We start from the raw sequence: 18,993 nt of genomic DNA, 5'->3' as shown, positions 1-18,993 counted from the left end.
GCCTCATAAATTACAGAAGAGCTGTGGCAGACACACCGCGCTCCAGTGGGTGGCCATGTCTTCATGTCAGCTTGAGAGATCGTTACCAGGGAAATATCTATATCTCAGCAGAGAGAGCTTCCACCCTGTGGAGTCCCACTGTGCTCAAACGGGAATCCTGAAACCCAGATGTTGGTCCAAACGCCCTGTCTTGGCAGTCAGCTTTGGAACTCTCCACTGTGGAAGTGAACCCCTCCTGCCATCTGGCCTGCCTACCCACACCCCTGCTCCCTGGAATCCTGCACCCCCAGAACCAAGGAGGAAATTGGGGGATGTCAATGAGTTCCATGCAGAAAGCTGAGGTGCTACCCGAATCCAATCTGAGGTTTAGGTGGACGGTGTCCCCCGTTACATGTCACCAATGGATAAGGGGATGGAGGACGGAGTCTGATTCACCCAAATAATTAAAAACGGAGATGACCATTTGTTTTGTGCTTTTTCTGTGTCTAAATGCTATTCCAAGCATTTTCTATTTATTATCTTGTTGTTTTATTGAATGCATACATAACCTGTCACTGAGATTATCTCCATTTTATAGATGAGGAAATTGAGGCCCCTGGAGGTTGTATAAACTTCCCAAGGCCACATAGCTCATAAGTGGTACAGCAGAGACCCAAACTCAACACCCACACTCTGAAATATTTTTTGCAAGTGTAGACTCGTGGCTCTAAGCCAAGGTGATTTTGACTGCCTGCTCCTGCTACCACAGGCAACGTCTGAGGACCCTTTGGGTTGTCGCAACTGGGGGTAGGGTATCCATGCTACAGGTATCTAGTGGGTGGGGGCCAGGGATGATGCTAAGCATCCCTACAATACACAGGACAGCTGCCCATAACAGAGAATGATCTGGCCCCAGATATCAACAGTGCCAAAGTTGAGATATCCAGGTGCAGACCATCACCAGCAAGAAGGGGAAAGACCTACAGTCTGGATTCACCCCTACAGGGAGCCCCATGCTGACAACAACCTTCTGCTCTAGTCTCAACCCCAGGGACTCTTGAGTGGAGAGTCCATCAGGGGATTTCGGGAATTCCGATGAGTTATTACCCTTGAAAGCTCAACTCTGCTCAGCAACAACTCAGAAATCTATGCCAAGCTGCCTGATCTTGGGAAAAGCTGAACAAACACCTGAGGTTGATAACCAATTACCTACAGGAAAGACTTTTCTCTCCTTCCAGGAAGAGCTGTGGGTCAGATTCACCCTGGGGTCTCTCTAAAGGAATCAATAAAGGCTCTGGGAGGACCAGTTCTTCAATACCCTCTCAGCATCACCGGTCCTGGAGGGGGCAAAAAGACTGTAAAACTTCTGATCCCCGGTGGAGGGTCAGCCCTCACTAGTCACACACCCTCCTTCCACCGCACATCCAGCAGGACTCGGGTGCTGAGCGGCATCCTGGGGCTCCAGTTTAGCTCCTAAAAGCATCCCCTAGCAGCCAGAAGAGGAAGCAACACTCTGCTTAAAGACAAGGCCCGAGCCCAGGAGCCACTCTGAGGGACAACCAGTCACATGTAAACCTCAACCATCCAGAGCACTGGATACAGTAATGGGAAAGGGTATTTTATCCTTAAAAACATCTAGATACAACATGGACACGGAGGTATTGCCCATGCAGCTTCTGCAGAGAAAAGCCCAAAATGATCTACATCCAAAAATAATCTGCTACTAAAGAACAAAGATGATTTTGACATTTCAGCCAAGCTAATGGTCTAGACAGACAAAATCCCATGAAGAAGCATTGTTTTTCTTGATGCATCTGAACGTGGTCTGTGAATGAAGAAATGGCTCTCCTCCTTAAAGAAATAGCTGCTGCTCCTGGCACCAGCCTGAAACTGCTTCTAGGTTCTTTAAAGAGAATATTCCTATAGAAACTAAAAAAAAGAAATCTGTCTGGTGGGCATTCTGGGCAGCCTGTGCTTTGGCCAGCCTTTAAACTTGAAAACCAAGACACCAGCTCCGTGAGGAGCCACTGTCCCCAGAAGATCCAGGTGTCCCAAAAGGAGAGAATCGTATTCAGTTTCAGAAAACAAGGACGATTTCTGTCCAGTTATGACATAACCCTTCAAACCATGGTATCCCCACTTCCCTTCATGAACCAAAAAGTTTAGTGGGGTTTCTGCCTTTTAAAAATGTCATCCTCTGCACATAAATCCTTTAACCTCCAAAAGGCATTTACCATGGAGAGTCTTGCCTAAGATCCTTATCTCTTGTAATGAACTCCCAGAACCAAACATGGCTGCAAGCAAGGTGCACAGAGAGAATTTCAGCACTAAATCACATTCATTGAGCACATACTACACACCAGGTGCAATGCTAAGTGCTTTCTATGGATAACCTTCACTTAACCTCAGGAACAATAACCCCATGAAACAGGGCCTATTGACATGTCCTTTGCACCACTGAGAACACTAACGCTCAGAGAGGTTAAGTCACTTGCCCCCGGTCACCCAGTTTAGGAGGGCCACAACCAGGATTCACACCCAAGTAGACTAGCTCCAAACCCACATTCCTAAGCATCCCACTGCACTTAGTCACTTCATTCCATTCTGGTGTCCTGGTCTTTGGCAAAGTTCCACGTAAAAGAGGGAGGTGACAGGAGGAGGGGAGGGCTTCTGACAGTGGAAGTTTCACAGCATTGCACGGCCCACATAATTGTGTCTCAGACCTGGGACCTCTCCTCTCACCACACTGCGACACATCCCTTCCCACTCTTTCCACGATGTGTCCCAATAAACCTTCCATAAATATTATCCTTCTCCTGGCATCTCAGAGAGAAATTCTCCTGGTTCTGGTGTCCAGGTGGCCCATGATCTGAACAATCACAGCCACGGGTAGGTGAGGGCTCTGAAGCAGCGCCTGGGAGTCAGCCGGGCTTTGATGCAGCCTAGTGAACGCGAGGCAGGCTGCTGCCGCCTGCGTGAATTCAGGAGAAACAAGGGGACCTCTCCCTTGTGGGGCTCACTAGTCACAAATCAAATTTTTAAGACGAGCTCAGCCAAGCAAATGGTCAAGAATAAAAACGTTTGGAAGAAACAAAAAGGTCAAACCCATTATCAATTTAAAACTCTCAAGGTGGCAGCCCTCACCACGGGGACAGCTGTCCAGCCAGCCCTCATCTGTTCTCCAGACACTTGTGACCCCCAAATGTAAGGTCAGCCAGGTCACAACTGGAAGATTCAGAAGAGGAAGCAGAAAGCAGTGGCCAGGGAGGTCAAGCTGGCCACGGAGCTCCATCCCACACACACCTGGTGACTCACATACCCACGCACATATGCTACAAATCACCCGCACACGTACCCTCGGCTAGCGGGGACCAGAGCTAGGCAGCACCTGAGGGGATGCACAGAACTTTGCTTCACTGTCCTTCTCTGGAGGGATGGGGAGAGAAGAGTGACTTCAGGGTTGGAAGCCACCTGCCTTCTCTCTCAACTCTCCCTGCCCAGCCAGCCTGGCGAGCAGTGACAGGAAGACGAGGGGCAGGTGAGGAGCTTGGTGAGCTGCCGCCGGCACACACGCTGACAGGGCAGGGTTTGCAGAGCCTGTGCCCGGTACTTCCCACCCAAGCCCCTTACCAGATGGAAGGCAACCAGCAAAGTCCCAGAGAGACGCCTAAAACAGCTCTGCCCAGGATGGGGTGTGCAGAGTGAGGGCTGCTCAGAGTAAACCCCCGCCTCCTTTCCCTTCAGGACGCCCCCAGGACACAGAGCTCCCCCTCCCTTTTTGGACAACCGCAGAGCCCGCGGGTCTCCCAGCCAGCGACGACGTCGTGGGAGAATCAGCAAGTCGATCCTACATAAACAAGAAGGGAGTTGCCACCAACGACGGAGCATCTAGTTTCTCAGGAGGTCCCCACAAGCTGTCACACCGCGCCCGCCCGCCCGCAGGAGTTGCTGCCCAATTATCAACTTAGACCTGACCGCCGACGGGGAGCATCCCTGCCCACCCCCCAGCCCCCGTCCCTCCTGCGCCCCCCGCTCACTTACACCTCTGTCTTCAACACCTGTCTGGATGCCGGTCTCTTCCCTGCCCAGTCGTGGCGCGTCTTCTCCTTCCTCCTTCGCTGCGCTTCCTCCTTCCAGCCCCCGCCTCAACCTCTTCTCCTCCGGAGGGGCATCCTCCTCCTCCCGCCTCTGCCGGCCATCCCTGCCTCTGAGCTTGCCCGTGTCCTCGGGGCTGCCGGAAGGGCTGGCCATAGCTCCAGGGGGGCTCTGCCTGCACTTGGGAGAGAGGAAGGACCCAGCAGCCTTCCGAAACCAGCGGCCTGTCGGTGGGAGATCTGGCTTCTGAGCGCGGGCTCGGTGGGTTCGCGCGGCTCGGCTCTGAGCTGGGCTCTTCTGTGGACCACTCCTGTCTCTCTGCCGCCACCTGCTGGCTGCTCGCGTGCACCGCGGGCACGCGTGGAAGAGGCCCGCTCAGGCAAATCCTGGCCCGCAGCTCACACACAGACGGTCTCCCTGACCAAGGAAGGGAGGGGAGTAGGGACAAGCAGACGTCCACTTCTCCAACGTCCTGCGAGGATGGACACCCTGGTCCCTCAGTACTGTTCTGCATCTTGAATGGTTTGGATGTGGCTGGAAAACAGAAGCTGCTCAAAACACAAGGAGAATTCGGCCTGGAGAATGATGTGCTTAATACAAAGGCACCATCTTTAGAAGCTGTGCTTAGCTATCAAGGATGTTTATTGAGCATCGCTATGAACCAGGCATGGCAATGCGGGAGGGGGTTACAATGGTGACCATGGCAGGCATTGTCTCTGCCCGGTGGAGCCCAGCGCCTGGGGGGGAAGGCGATGATTGACTGACATTGCCAACGGGGCAAAGGGCTGCAGAGGAATGTGCTGGGGATGCAGGAACCTAAAACAGAAGAGCCTCAGAAGGTCTGGGGCTGGGAGAAAGGCAGAGGAAGTGAACACTGAATGGAGGTGTACAAGATGAGTAGTTCTCAGCCAGGTGAAGGGTGTTCAGGCAGAGGGAACAGCACACGCAAAAGCCCAGAGGCTGAGAGGGAGGCAAGAAGCCTGTGGGGCTGCAGCAGTGTGGGTGAGTGGAGAGTGGTGTGGTGGGTGGAGAGGTTGTCGGGGACCAGGCATGCAGGAAAGGACCAGATAGAGGACCACTGCAGGGACTCAGCACAGCAGCAGTGCAAATGGACAAAGGGAGGAGACATTGAGAACTACTTTGGAGTGATGGGTTGATAATTCTGAGTGTGCCCCATACATGCCCTAAGCACCAAGATGGGGCTCCCTCCTCGGCTGTGTGATGAGTTGAGCCAGGAGGTATATTCTGGACATTTAAGGGTTATACCCAGTGTACAGGGAAGCCTCAATGAGCGCCAGGCTCCTGAGCTTCCCCAACCAAGAGCTGAGACCATGCTGCAATTGCCTGTTAAATTTTTTCTGCCGCTAAGCCCCAGCAGGCAGTTGCTGCCTCTGCCTTGTTTGTGATTTTATCCTTAAAAGCTATCATGGTGGGTGGCACACAGTAGGTGCTCAAGAAACATTTGTTGGATGAGTAAATGGATCTGCTCCTGCCCAGGGTTCTCTGCATCCTACATGTTCCCCTCTTGCTTCAGTCCCTTCCTCTCTTCTCCATCTCTTCCCTCTGCTCCAGCACAAATAAAACCCTGTTATTATCCCCACTATACAGAGGAGACAGCGGCGTAAAGAAGGCAAGCAATGTGTCCAAGGCACCCTATGGCGAGAACTGCTGCCACTGAATTGGGAAACCTAAATGCAGTGGGGGGGTGGGGGGCGGTCGCTGGATCCCAGGGTGGCAGAGGTCAAGTGGTGGCTCTCAACCACCAAGGTCATGGGCAGAGTCAAAGCAGAAGTCAGAAAAGTCCAACTCACACAGAACTGTAGCAGTGGCCAGTTCAGCACAGTGTTCCTAGAAATGAAATAGATGGCAAGCATATTGAATTCTTACTTGATCTGTATAACCAAAAGAGTTCTAGGTCAAGTGAACAAAACTCTAACTTGAATTATAAAAACAGATGGTCAGGGGCTCTCGGCGGAAACAATGGCAGGCATCTCACGCAGGCCTGCGAGCAACCTCACAGATGGCACCATTTTCAGCACCTGGAGCACGTTGCCAGGCACCAGCAGATGAGCCGTGTGGCTGACAGGGTCTTGGTGCTCCGGCTGGGTGTCAGGCCTGAGCCTATGAGGTGGGAGAGCCGAGTTCAGGACATGGGACCACCAGAGACCTCCCGGCCCTATGTAATATCAATTAGCGAGAGCTCTCCCAGAGATCTCCATCCAAGGCTAAGACCCAGCTCCACTCAATGACCAGCAAGCTCCAGTGCTGGACACCCCATGCCAAACAATTAGCAAGACAGGAACACAACCCCACCCATTAGCAGAGAGGTTGCCTAAAATCATACTAAATTCACAGACACCCCAAAGCACACCACTGGACATGGTCCCGCCCACCAGAAAGACAACATCCAGCCTCATCCACCAGAACACAGGCACCAGTGCCCTCCACCAGGAAGCCTACACAACCCACTGAACCAACCTTACCCATTGGGGGCAGACACCAAAAAAACTGGGAACCTGAAACCTAGGAAAAGGAGACCCCAAACACCGTAAGTTAAGCAAAATGAGAAGACAGAGAAACACACAGCAGATGAAGGAGCAAGGTAAAAACCCACCAGACCAAATAAATGAAGAGGAAATAGGCAGTCTACCTGAAAAAGAATTCAGAGTAATGATAGTAAAGATGATCCAAAATCTTGGAAATAGAATGGAGAAAATACAAGAAATGTTTAACAAGGACCTAAAAGAACTAAAGAGCAAACAAACAATGATGAACAACACAATAAATGAAATTAAAAATTCTCTAGAAGGGATCAGTAGCAGAAAAACTGAGGCAGAAGAACGGATAAATGACCTGGAAGATAAAATAGTGGAAATAACTACTGCAGAGCAGGTTAAAGAAAAAAGAATGAAAAGAATTGAGGACAGTCTCAGAGACCTCTGGGACAACATTAAACACACCACCATTCGAATTATAGGGGTCCCAGAAGGAGAAGAGAAAAAGAAAGGGACTGAGAAAATATTTGAAGAGATTATAGTTGAAAATTTCCCTAACATGGGAAAGGAAATAGTCAATCAAGTCCAGGAAGTGCAGAGAGTCCCATAAATAAATCCACAGGACAATCCAAGGAGAAACACACCAAGACACATATTAATCAAACTATCAAAAATTAAATACAAAGAAAAAATATTAAAAGCAGCAAGGGAAAAACAACAAATAATATACAAGGGAATCCCCATAAGGTTAACAGCTGATCTTTCAGCAGAAATTCTGCAAGCCAGAAGGGAGTGGCAGGACATATTTAAAGTGATGAAAGGGAAAAACCTACAACCAAGATTGCTCTACCCAGCAAGGATCTCATTCAGATTTGACGGAGAAATTAAAAGCTTTAGAGACAAGCAAAACCTAAGAGAATTCAGCACCACCAAACCAGCTTTACAACAAATGCTAAAGGAACTTCTCTAGGCAGAAAACACAAGAGAAGGAAAAGACCTACAATGACAATCCCAAAACAATTATGAACATGGTAATAGGAACATACATATCGATAACTACCTTAAATGTAAATGGATTAAATGCTCCAACCAAAAGACATAGACTGGCTGAATGGATACAAAAACAAGACCCGTATATGTGCTGTCTACAAGAGACCCACTTCAGACCTAGGGACACATATAGATTGAAAGTGAGGGGATGGAAAAAGATATTCCATACAAATGGAAATCAAAAGAAAGCTGGAGTAGCAATTCTCATATCAGACAAAATAGACTTTAAAATAAAGACTATGACGAGAGACAAAGAAGGACACTACATAATGATCAAGGGGTCAATCCAAGAAGAAGATATAACAATTGTAAATATTTATGCACCCAACATAGGAGCACCTCAATGCATAAGGCAAATGCTAACAGCCATAAAAGGGGAAATTGACAGTAACACAATCATAGTAGGGGACTTTAACACACTACTTTCGCCAATGGACAGATCATGCAAAATGAACATAAATAACGAAACACAAGCTTTAAATAATACATGAAACAAGATGGACTTAACTGATATTTATAGGACAATCCAACCCAAAACAACAGAATACACTTTCTTCTCAAGTGCTCATGGAACATTCTCCAGGATAGATCATATCTTGGGTCACAAATCAAGACTTGGTAAATTTAAGAAAACTGAAATTGTATCAAGTATCTTTTCCAACCACAACGCTATGAGACTAGATATCAATTACAGGAAAAAAAATCTGTAAAAAATACAAACACATGGAGGCTAAACAATACACTACTAAATAACCAAGAGATCACTAAAGAAATCAAAGAGGAAATCAAAAAATACCTAGAAAGAAATGACAATGAAAACACGATGACCCAAAACCTATGGGATGCAGCAAAAGCAGTTCTAAGAGGGAAGTTTATAGCAATACAATCCTACCTCAAGAAACAAGAAACATCTCAAATAAACAACTTAACGCTACACCTAAAGCAATAAGAGAAAGAAGAACAAAAAAACTCCAAAGTTAGCAGAAGGAAAGAAATCATAAAGATCAGATCAGAAATAAATGAAAAAGAAATGAAGGAAACGATAGCAAAGATCAATAAAACTAAAAGCTGGTTCTTTGAAAAGATAAACAAAATTGATAAACCATTAGCCAGACTCATCAAGAAAAGTAGGGAGAAGACACAAATCAATAGAATTAGAAATGAAAAAGAAGAAGTAACAACTGACACTGCAGAAATACAAAGGATCATGAGAGATTACTACAAGCAACTATATGCCAATAAAATGGACAATCAGGAAGAAATGGACAGATTCTTAGAAAAGCACAAACTTCTGAGACTGAACCAGGAAGAAATAGAAAATATAAACAGACCAATCACAAGCACTGAAATTGAAACTCTGATTAAAAATCTTCCAGCAAACAAAAGCCCAGGCCCAGATGGTTTCACAGGCGAATTCTATCAAACATTTAGAGAAGAGCTAACACCTATCCTTCTCAAACTCTTCCAAAATATAGCAGAGGGAGGAACACTCCCAAACTCATTCTACGAGGCCACCATCACTCTGATACCAAAACCAAACATAGATGTCACAAAGAAAGAAAACTACAGGCCAATAACACTGATGAACATAGGTGCAAAAATCCTCAACAAAATACTAGCAAACAGAATCCAACAGCACGTTAAAAGGATTATACAGCATGATCAAATGGGGTTTATCCCAGGAATGCAAGGATTCTTCAATATACGCAAATCAATCAATGTGATAAACCATATTAACAAATTGAAGGAGAAAAACCATATGATCATCTCAATAGATGCAGAAAAAAAACTTTTGACAAAATTCAACACCCATTTAGGATAAAAACCCTCCAGAAAGCAGGCATAGAGGGAACTTTCCTCAACATAATAAAGGCCACATATGACAAACCCACAGCCAATATCGTTCTCAATGGTGAAAAACTGAAACCATTTCCACTAAGATCAGGAACAAGGTTGTCCACTCTCACCACTATTATTCAACATAGTTTTGGAAGTTTTAGACACAGCAGTCAGAGAAGAAAAAGAAATAAAAGGAATCCAAATCGGAAAGGAAGAAGTAAAGCTGTCACTGTTTGAAGATGCCATGTTACTCTACATAGAGAATCCTAAAGACGCTACCAGAAAACTACTAGAGCTAATCAATGAATTTGGTAAAGTAGCAGGATACAAAATTAATGCACAGAAATCTCTTGCATTCCTATACACTAATGATAAAAAATCTAAAAGAGAAATTAAGAAAACACTCCCATTTTCCACTGCAACAAAAAGAATTAAATACCTAGGAATAAACCTACCTAAGGAGACAAAAGACCTGTATGCAGAAAACTGTAAGACACTGATGAAAGAAATTAAAGATAATACAAACAGATGGAGAGATATACCATGTTCTTGGATTGGAAGAATCAACATTGTGAAAATGCCTATACTACTCAAAGCAATTTACAGATTCAATGCAATCCCTATCAAACTACCAATGGCATTTTTCACAGAACTAGAACAAAAGATTTCACAATTTGTATGGAAACACAAAAGACCCCAAATAGCAAAAGCAATCTTGAGAAAGAAAAACGGAGCTGGAGGAATCAGGCTCCCTGATTTCAGACAATACTACAAAGCTACAGTAATCAAGACAGTATGGTACTGGCACAAAAACAGAAATATAGATCAATGGAACAGGATAGAAAGCCCAGAGATAAACCCACACATATATGGTCACCTTATATTTAATAAAGGAGGCAAGAATATACAATGGAGAAAAGACAGCCTCTTCAATAAGTGGTGCTGGGAAAACTGGACAGTTACATGTAAAAGAATGAAATTAGAACACTCCCTAACACCATACACAAAAATAAACTCAAAATGGATTATAGACATAAATGTAAGGCCAGACACTATCAAACTCTTAGAGGAAAACATAGGCAGAAAACTCTATGACATAAATCACAGCAAGATCCTTTTTGACCCACCTCCTAGAGAAATGGAAAAAAAAACAAAAATAAACAAATGGGACCTGATGAAGCTTAAAAGCTTTTGCACAGCAAAGGAAACCATAAACAAGACGAAAAGACAACCCCCAGAATGGGAGAAAATATTTTCAAATGAAGCAACTGACAAAGGATTAATCTCCAAAATACACAAGTAGCTCACGCAGCTCAATATCAAAAAAACAAACAACCCAATCCAAAAAACCACAGAAGACCTAAGTAGACATTTCTCCTAAGAAGATATACAGATGGCCAACAAACACATGAAAGGATGCTCAACATCACTAATCATTAGAGAAATGCAAATCAAAACTACAATGAGGTATCACCTCACACCGGTCAGAATGGCCATCATCAAAAAATCTACAAACAATAAATGCTGGAGAGGGTGTGGAGAAAAGGGAACCCTCCTGAACTGTTGCTGGGAATGTAAACTGACACAGCCACTATAGAGAACAGTATGGAGGTTCCTTAAAAAACTAAAAATAGAACTACCATATGACCCAGCAATCCCACTACTGGGCATATACTCTGAGAAAACCATAATTCAAAAAGAGACATGTACCACAATGTTCATTGCAGCACTATTTACAATAGCCAGGACATGGAAGCAACCTAAGTGTCCATCAACAGATGAATGGAAAATGATGATGTGGCACATATATACAATGGAATATTACTCAGCCATAAAAAGAAAGGAAATTGAGTTATTTGTAGTGAGGTGGATGGACCTAGAGTCTGTCATACAGAGTGAAGTAAGTCAGAAAGAGAAAAACAAATACCGTACGCTAACACATATATATGGAATCTAAAAAAAAAAAAATGGGTCTGAAGAACTTAGGGGCAGTACAGGAATAAAGGTGCAGACATAGAGAATGGACTTGAGGACACAGGGAGGGGGAAGGGTAAGCTGGGACGAAGTGAGAGAGTGGCATGGACATATATACACTACCAAATGTAAAATAGATAGCTAGTGGAAAGCAGCCACATAGCACAGGGAGGTTAGCTCCGTGCTTTGTGACCATCTAGAGGGGTGGGAGGGAGGGTGGGAGGGAGGCGCAAGAGGGAGAGGATATGGGGATATATGTATAGGTATAGCTGATTCACTTTATTATACAGCAGAAACTAACACACCATTGTAAAGCAATTATACACTGATAAAGATGTAAAAAAAAAAAAAAAAAAAACAGATAGTCAGGACCCCTCAATCAATTCCCAGACATGACCAGTTTACAGACCCAGGGAGGCTGGGTCCCCTTGAGGAAGGACCTTGATACACTGCCAAAAACGTATGCTCTTATTCTTTCTCCCAGCTTTCCCCAAAGGGACCCATGCCTTTTATCAGTGACTGCATTGCGAAAAAGGGGAAAAATCAGACATTTCCAGGATCACTGAACACAGGCTCTGAACTGACACTAATTCCAGGAGACCCAAAACATCATTGGGGTCCACCAGTCAGAGTAGGGCTTATGTGGGTCAGATGATCAGTGTAGTTTTAGCTCCACCGTCTCACAGTGGGCCCAGTGGGTCCCCAAACCCATCCAGTGGTTATTAACACAGTGGCAGAGCTGGGATTCAAACCCAGGATGTCCAGGCTGTGCTCTTAACCACAAAACAGTCTGACGTCTCTAGGAAGAAAGTAGGGGCTTCCCTGGTGGCGCAGTGGTTGAGAATCTGCCTGCTAGTGCAGGGGACACGGGTTCGAGCCCTGGTCTGGGGGGATCCCACATGCCGCGGAGCAACTGGGCCCGTGAGCCACAACTACTGAGCCTGCGCGTCTGGAGCCTGTGCTCCACAACAAGAGAGGCTGCGATAGTGAGAGGCCCGCGCACCGCGATGAAGAGTGGCCCCCACTTGCCACAACTAGAGAAAAAGCCCTCGCACAGAAACGAAGACCCAACACAGCCATAAATAAATAAATAAATAAATAATAAAATCGACATGGGGTCAACATCAAGCTCAGTGACCCCCTGGGTTTAAAAAAAAAAACGAAAGTATAATTCAGGGTTTCGGTCCCCATGCCCCAAGCCCAGCCCAAGGTCATGGTGTCAACCCTATTTTCTTGAAACTAGGCAGGAAAATTAGAGACAATCAAAAGGTCATAGGCGCCTGACATCAAAAGAAAGGACATGAGTTTACTAAGCCAGTTGGGCTAGATCCCCCGGGACCATTCCTCACCTTCCCAGCAGTTTGACTAGATCTGATGGTCAAGGTGGGGCAAAGGCCAGAACAAAGGTAAGCCCTTTTACTCTCACCTGGGAAAAGGTCTGTAAATTGTTTGGGAGGCCTCTCAGATATAAAATAAACAAGTAATAAAACAACAAGCTACAGTGATGGAAACTGTGAAAGAGCTTATGGACTGTTTGAAAGAAGATATACGCCCTCTGCATTGGTGGGGTCTTTGGATTGCCATCCTAACCCACACACCCACAAAAAAGATGCACCTGATCCCAAAGAGAGCCTGGAAAAGCAGATTCCAACACAAGGATTTAAATGAAAGTAGTCTATTTTGGAGGTGATTCCAGGAAACTCATGATTGAGGACATGAGATGGAGCAGGGACGGCAGCTTATAAGGGGTTTGTTGGCAGCCAAGTTACCACTGTGGACATAGAGCTTATCCAACTGGGAGAAAGTGTAGATGGTGCACCTCAGAGTTATCCCAACTAGGGGTGCGGAAGCTGGGTATTCACTCATTCTTGACTGGCAGTTACTCCCTGGAGGGTCCTAATTCCCGTGTGATTCTGGCAAAGTGGGTATTGGTGGCCATAGAGAGCCTCAGGCAAAGGCAAGTCAGCATGTGCAGAAATGGTGAGGGCAAGGGATGGGGGCAAGGGCACCAACAACATCCGCTGCAAAGCTGAACCCCATCCTTTGGCAGGTCCCAAAGGTACCTGAATTCTCACCCGTCCACGGTAGGGCTTAGAGAGCAGGTTAGCACAGCTGGGGCTGTGGGGGCAGAGGTCAGTGGGGTTCTGGTTTTACTCTTAACCACACAACCTCAGGCAGGAAAACAGACCTTTAGGAGCTTCAGTTTTCTCACCTGTAAAATGAGTGTAATAGTACCTTGTGGATTATTGTAAGAAGTGAACAGAATTCTGTATATAAAGTTCTTAGCCTAACATATAATAAGGGCTCAAAAAGAAAGTGTATTTATTGGGAATTCCCTGGTGGTCCAGTGATTAGGGCTCAGCGCTTTCACTGCCGGGGCCGGGGTTCAATCCCTGGTTGGGGAACTAAGATCCCACAAGCTGCACAGCATGGCCAAAAAAGAAAATAAATAAATAAATAAGTAGAGGGGAGAAAATTTTTTTTAAAAAGTGCATTTAATAAAATCGTTAACTCATGTGCTTTTCTTACAGGGAAGGCAAGTCTGGCCCTGAAGTTGGCAGGCCCTGAGGCTTCCAGATGCAGTGGTGGAGAGAAGGAGGGAGACTGAATAAGGATGAGACCGACAGCCAAAGTCAGGAAGTCAGAGCAAGGGCCGGGGGGACAGCAGCATCCCACACTGGAGCCAGGTCAGCCACGAGAAGCTGTGCGTCTGACATCTTAAGCTGGTCATAAATTGGGGCATGAGGAACGTGAACCCCATTGCTTCCCTGCTGAAATCCTTCTCGCAAATATCTAGCTATCGGGGAGGTGTAGGGAGGAATCCAGTGGTTGGGACCACCCTCTTCCCACTAACACCTGCCTTAGGTTTTTAGCTGAGGGACAGGGCTCCATCAAGATGAGACAAACACTCTCCCCAAGCTCCCATCCATCCAGGTTGTCTGGGCACTGATCCTCCCATAAGGACAGACCCCTGATCCCAAGGAATTGCTGTTTCCTCTCCAGTGAGAAATCCCAACAGGGGTATTGACCCCTCCAAACCCATAACTTCTTCAGGCAACTGACCCACAAGCCATGTATCTCCTGGTGCCAACTACACATCACCCACAGCATGTCCATTGCCTGTATGGACCCCCAATGGACCCCCCAATGCTAGCCATGACCCCCAATGTCAGCCAGGACCCCCAATGTACTGAACTGAAAAGTCAGGATTTGTGCTGTTCTGCAGCATTCCTGAGAATCCCATAAATCCCATCTTACTTCCATCAGCAGTCACTGGGGTTAGGTAATTTTCTCCCCCACACTGTACCCCAGGTCACTGTGCATCTTTGCTCAGAATCTCTCGGCTTCTACTTCATTTGGAATGCACATGTACCTGTGTGTCCTGCACCTATAATTACACAAGGACTCATAGTTCCTATCAGGGCCATCAATGAGCTTTCCATCAGCCCAACTATGAGGGCATAATCTTGCTGGTGGTTTATTCTTAACTTTAATTTTTTTGTTAAATGTTTTATATTATCAAGGTGCAAATGACAGTCCAACAAGTCACCAGATTCCAGGTTCAAAAACGTCACTTTTTGCCTTTGTCACATCTCACCTTTAATTCTGGGATGTGACTGGAATCCCGTGTTTTTCTTCCCCTCCTCCCAAGGATCATCACAATCCAACTCTTCATCTACTTGAGCAGTTCACACACAGCATTTCTGAGGGTCTCGTCTAAGCCCCCAGCACCCAAATTTTTCCCTCCTCACCTCTGAACCAAACTGGTGAGCAGGCATCTGCCAGGATGAGAACGCAAACACCAGACATCAGCGTTTATATAAACCATTCCTGCCAGCCCTCCCTACAGGCATCCTGGGCACGTGGATATTTGTCTTGATTATCCAAATCTCCCCTCCTCTTGTTCTTACTAAGTGGGTACACACTGCGTCCCACTGTTTTCTGCCATGAGGTGCTGATTGCTGCAAGAGCCTTTTAATACACATACAACACTTAGAACAAAGACGAATTCCTGCCTTTTCTCTGGCACGACTGTACCATAAATTGCAGAGTTTAGAGAAGAGAGCGTCAAAGGCAGCGCCCACACGGCCTGTGCTCGCGAGAGACAGCCCTGGGAGAGGAGGGAAGCAGCCCCATCCCCAGCACCCTCATCTTGAGTCATGAGCGGCCCAGACAGGGTCGTGGGACAGCAGTGGGAGTGAGCACAGTGAGTCCTGGGGCAGGCAGAGGCCCTGAGCTCAGAGCTTCTGGACAGAACCAAAGCCAAGCCCTCTGTGGCCCTAGGACTCTCAACATCTCACCATCACCATCTTGATGTTTAACGGCTCATTTCTGTGTGTCACTTTTTTTTCCAGAAAACTCTTATGTAATGCATTGTGTGAAGGGGAGATTAAAATGAGTTTCTGTGGGCCATGGGATAAAAACCCATAATAGCTCATGCACTACTGAACCCACTGAGATTATATGTGTGTGTTTCCCTTTTTCTCAGAGAAAGATTCTGAATTCAAAATCACAAAGGGTTCCTTGAGCCCCCAAGGCAAGAACAACCAAACTGTGCATTCACTTCAATATTTAATATACTTTGATCTTGAATATGACCAAGGATAGGAGAAAAGAGGAAATGTCATTGTCTGGATGCCTCCACTGCACAAGGCACTAATGTGAACCATCTCATTTCTTTTTCACATTAACTCTATGAAGCACTTATTATCAACAGCCCCCTTTTTTAGATAAGGAGACTGAGGACAGAGAGTACAAGTTACTTCCACATGCCATCCAGCTGATAAGAGCTATGGTAATAATATCAGCAAGATAATAATTGCTGATGTTCCTGAGACCTTACTATGTCTCGGGCACTGTTCTAAACACTTTATGTATGTTAACTAATTAAATCCTCACTACAGCCCATTGAGGTGATTATTATTGTTATTATTATTATTATTAATACTATCACCATTTCATAGGTGAGGAAGCTGAAGGAGAGAGCTGAAACTTGCATCTCCATTATCTGCCTTGAGCCCATGTTCTTAACCTTTCAGTGACACCACCTCCCAGAACTTTCTGGTGATCACTGTAAGATCAGGCTGACTTGACTGTTTAGAACCAGCAAAGACCACAATGTGTTCTGTAATCATTCCAGGTTTAACACTAGCAAGTCTCATCCTTAGTTCAAACACCACTTGACACCCAGAAGCCTGCATATCCATGCTAGTAAAAAAACAAGAGGTGAAGAAAGCTCACCCAAGACCACAGTGAGTGATGGAAATAAGGTTTGAAGCCAGGTATGTCTGTCTTGTGAGCCTGAGCTCTTAGCCACAATGAAGTCACCTGCCCAACATCTTACCTTCTTGCATGGAAAGCCCTGGCTTGATGGACGGCAGAGAGGTCCCTGGAAGGTCCATGTGAGGCACAGAAGGTAGATGGCAAACCCCTGGTCACCTCCAGAAGATTATACCTGAGAAGACCAAATACCAACCATGTAGTTTGGAAGACACCCTTGATTAACCAGATAGAGGAGGAAATTCCCCATCCCTTGGGCTAAGAAAAGAGTCTCCTAAGACAGAACAGAAGTGGCTTTCATCTTTCCTCCCACATTGCTGACAACACTCAGCAAGAGTCCCAGCAGGTAAGGCTACCTGTGTTTGCATCCCAGCTATGCCACTGTACTATTTTATGAGCATGAGTAAAATCAGTTTCCAAGCAATGCCTCCAATGCTGAGTAGAATTCATACAGTAATAATTACCACTGTTCTTACACACAAGCACGCACAAGCACACATATTCATACATACACAGACAAAATTTAATGATCCTGAGGGAATGAACACTTGCAAAAAAGATATGTGTTATCTCCCTACCATGGACCTGTGGCATCTTACCCCTCATCTACACCTAGGTAGGATTAATCTCTCTCTCTCTCTCTCTCTCTCTCTCTCTCTCTCTCTCTCTCTCTCTCTCTCTCTCCTAACTATTGTCTCTCTTCCTCCTAGGCTTTATCAGTACATAAACCCTGATAACCCTAGCCACATACCCCTTTTCTTGCTGGCTGGCTCCCTGCTTTCCAATCCTTCGAAGCTGGACCTGTACTTCAGCACCATGGCCAGAGCAAATCTCCCCCTTTCCTTCAGGGCAGTGGATGACTAAATTTCTGACTCACTCTCTGTCCCCATCCATCCCTCTCACTCCCTCTTGCTCTCCTTCTCTCTACCCCCTACCTCCCCCTCTCATCCTCCCTCCTACACTCTACTGCTCTTTCCCTCTACCTAATGCTGTTGCGGTGATGTCAAAGTTTTGCCCAAGGAGAGAAGTTGCTATGACAGATACAGAGACACAATCCAGCTGGCCAAGAAAACACAGTTTCCCAGGCACGAGCACCACCTAGAGATACCATGTCTTGGCTCTGACGTCTGAATCATTTGGGCACTGAGCCCCTGTAGAAGGGACTAGGGGTCAAAAGCGTAAATACTGAGAACCACACTGCATTTACCAGTCCTAGGATGCACTCACTCCAAACATGACATTTCCATCCGAGTCCAGAGCAGGGAAAATATTGAGGAATAAATGGGCTAAGAAGTGAGCACTCAGGTTCTTCCTCACTGCCCACACTTGCTACCCTCTCCTACCTGAAACTAAGAAAGGACAGTGTGTGTTATGTATACCCAAGTGTGTGTGTAATTGGCTCTGTATGTACATATATGCTGTGGGGTAGGCAAGGAGGATTCGGGAGAGAGGGAGGTGTCCACGAACAGCCCTAGTAATAGGATGGGATGCAGTCCAGATCAATCCGAAAACAGAAAAAAAAAAAAACAACAGATGTTAACTACCTGGGGACAGGTTCATTACCCTGTGCAAATAATCTTAAAATAGCTAACATTTTTGAGCAATTGACACAGCTAGGCACTGATAACTGCTTTATATGAATCATGCCATCCAATCATGACAACTCTGTGAGGTAGGCACTATTCCCGTTATACAGATGAGAACACTAAGGCTCGGAGAGGTTGAGTAACTTGATCAGAGTCACACAGCTAGTAAGTGACAGACAGACATAAGCATGAGCATAAAAAAAGCAAGAGCAATCTGGTTTAAAGGGCAGAAACTAGCCCTACGCAGAGAAGTTCAGTGAATTAGGGTTTCACAAGCTTGGAGATTATCTTTTCCACTGTCTTCCAATCTCAACAAAGAATTTTTATAAAGACAATGCTGATGAGTTCTTCTCCATGTGTGTGGGATACCAAAGAAGAGAAAAGTGACAAATCAAAGCATAATTGTTTTTAGTTGGATAAATGACAGACCTTACTGTCAGGGTGTATTTTTTTTTAAGCCAGGACATTAATGCTGTGATGCAAACAGCACTGGGCAAGGGAACTGGGAGGCTTGAATTTGAATTCTGGCTCTTCTGATAGTTTGCTCAGTCCTCTGGGTCTTAGCCTCCCTCCACTCCACCCACCGTCCAGCTACCAAAAAGGAGCGGCTCCAACCAGGTTATCTGATCCTTCCAGCTACGGTAGTGCTTATGTTCCCAAAAGGTGCTTCATGACAAGGCCTCCTTCTTTTCAAG

The 18,993-nt window shown here is 45.9% G+C and overlaps 1 protein-coding gene across 13 annotated transcripts in view; it reads right to left on the bottom strand.

Annotated features, from left to right (window-relative positions):
• RBFOX1 (RNA binding fox-1 homolog 1) overlaps nucleotides 1-16,826 on the bottom strand; it is a 2,209,300-nt gene extending 2,192,474 nt beyond the window's left edge. For 5 of the 13 annotated variants that reach the window (XR_009497779.1, XM_059898907.1, XM_059898900.1 and 2 more), the window contains exon 1: nucleotides 4,021-4,271. Coding sequence is in view for 11 of the 13 variants with exons in the window: in XM_059898907.1 (XP_059754890.1) it covers nucleotides 4,021-4,230 (210 nt within the window). In the remaining 2 variants the exon portion in view is untranslated. Of the gene's footprint in view, nucleotides 1-4,020; nucleotides 4,273-16,776 lie in introns of those variants that run through there. The other 8 variants (XM_059898899.1, XM_059898903.1, XM_059898906.1 and 5 more) reach the window with 4 other exon arrangements.
• Nucleotides 16,827-18,993: the final 2,167 nt, after the last annotated feature.

This window comes from Balaenoptera ricei, chromosome 15, assembly GCF_028023285.1.
Source record: "Balaenoptera ricei isolate mBalRic1 chromosome 15, mBalRic1.hap2, whole genome shotgun sequence".
NCBI classification, from domain to species: Eukaryota; Metazoa; Chordata; class Mammalia; order Artiodactyla; family Balaenopteridae; genus Balaenoptera; species Balaenoptera ricei.
The sequence above is the reverse complement of the archived record's forward strand: the minus strand, read 5'-3'. Positions and strand labels throughout refer to the sequence as shown.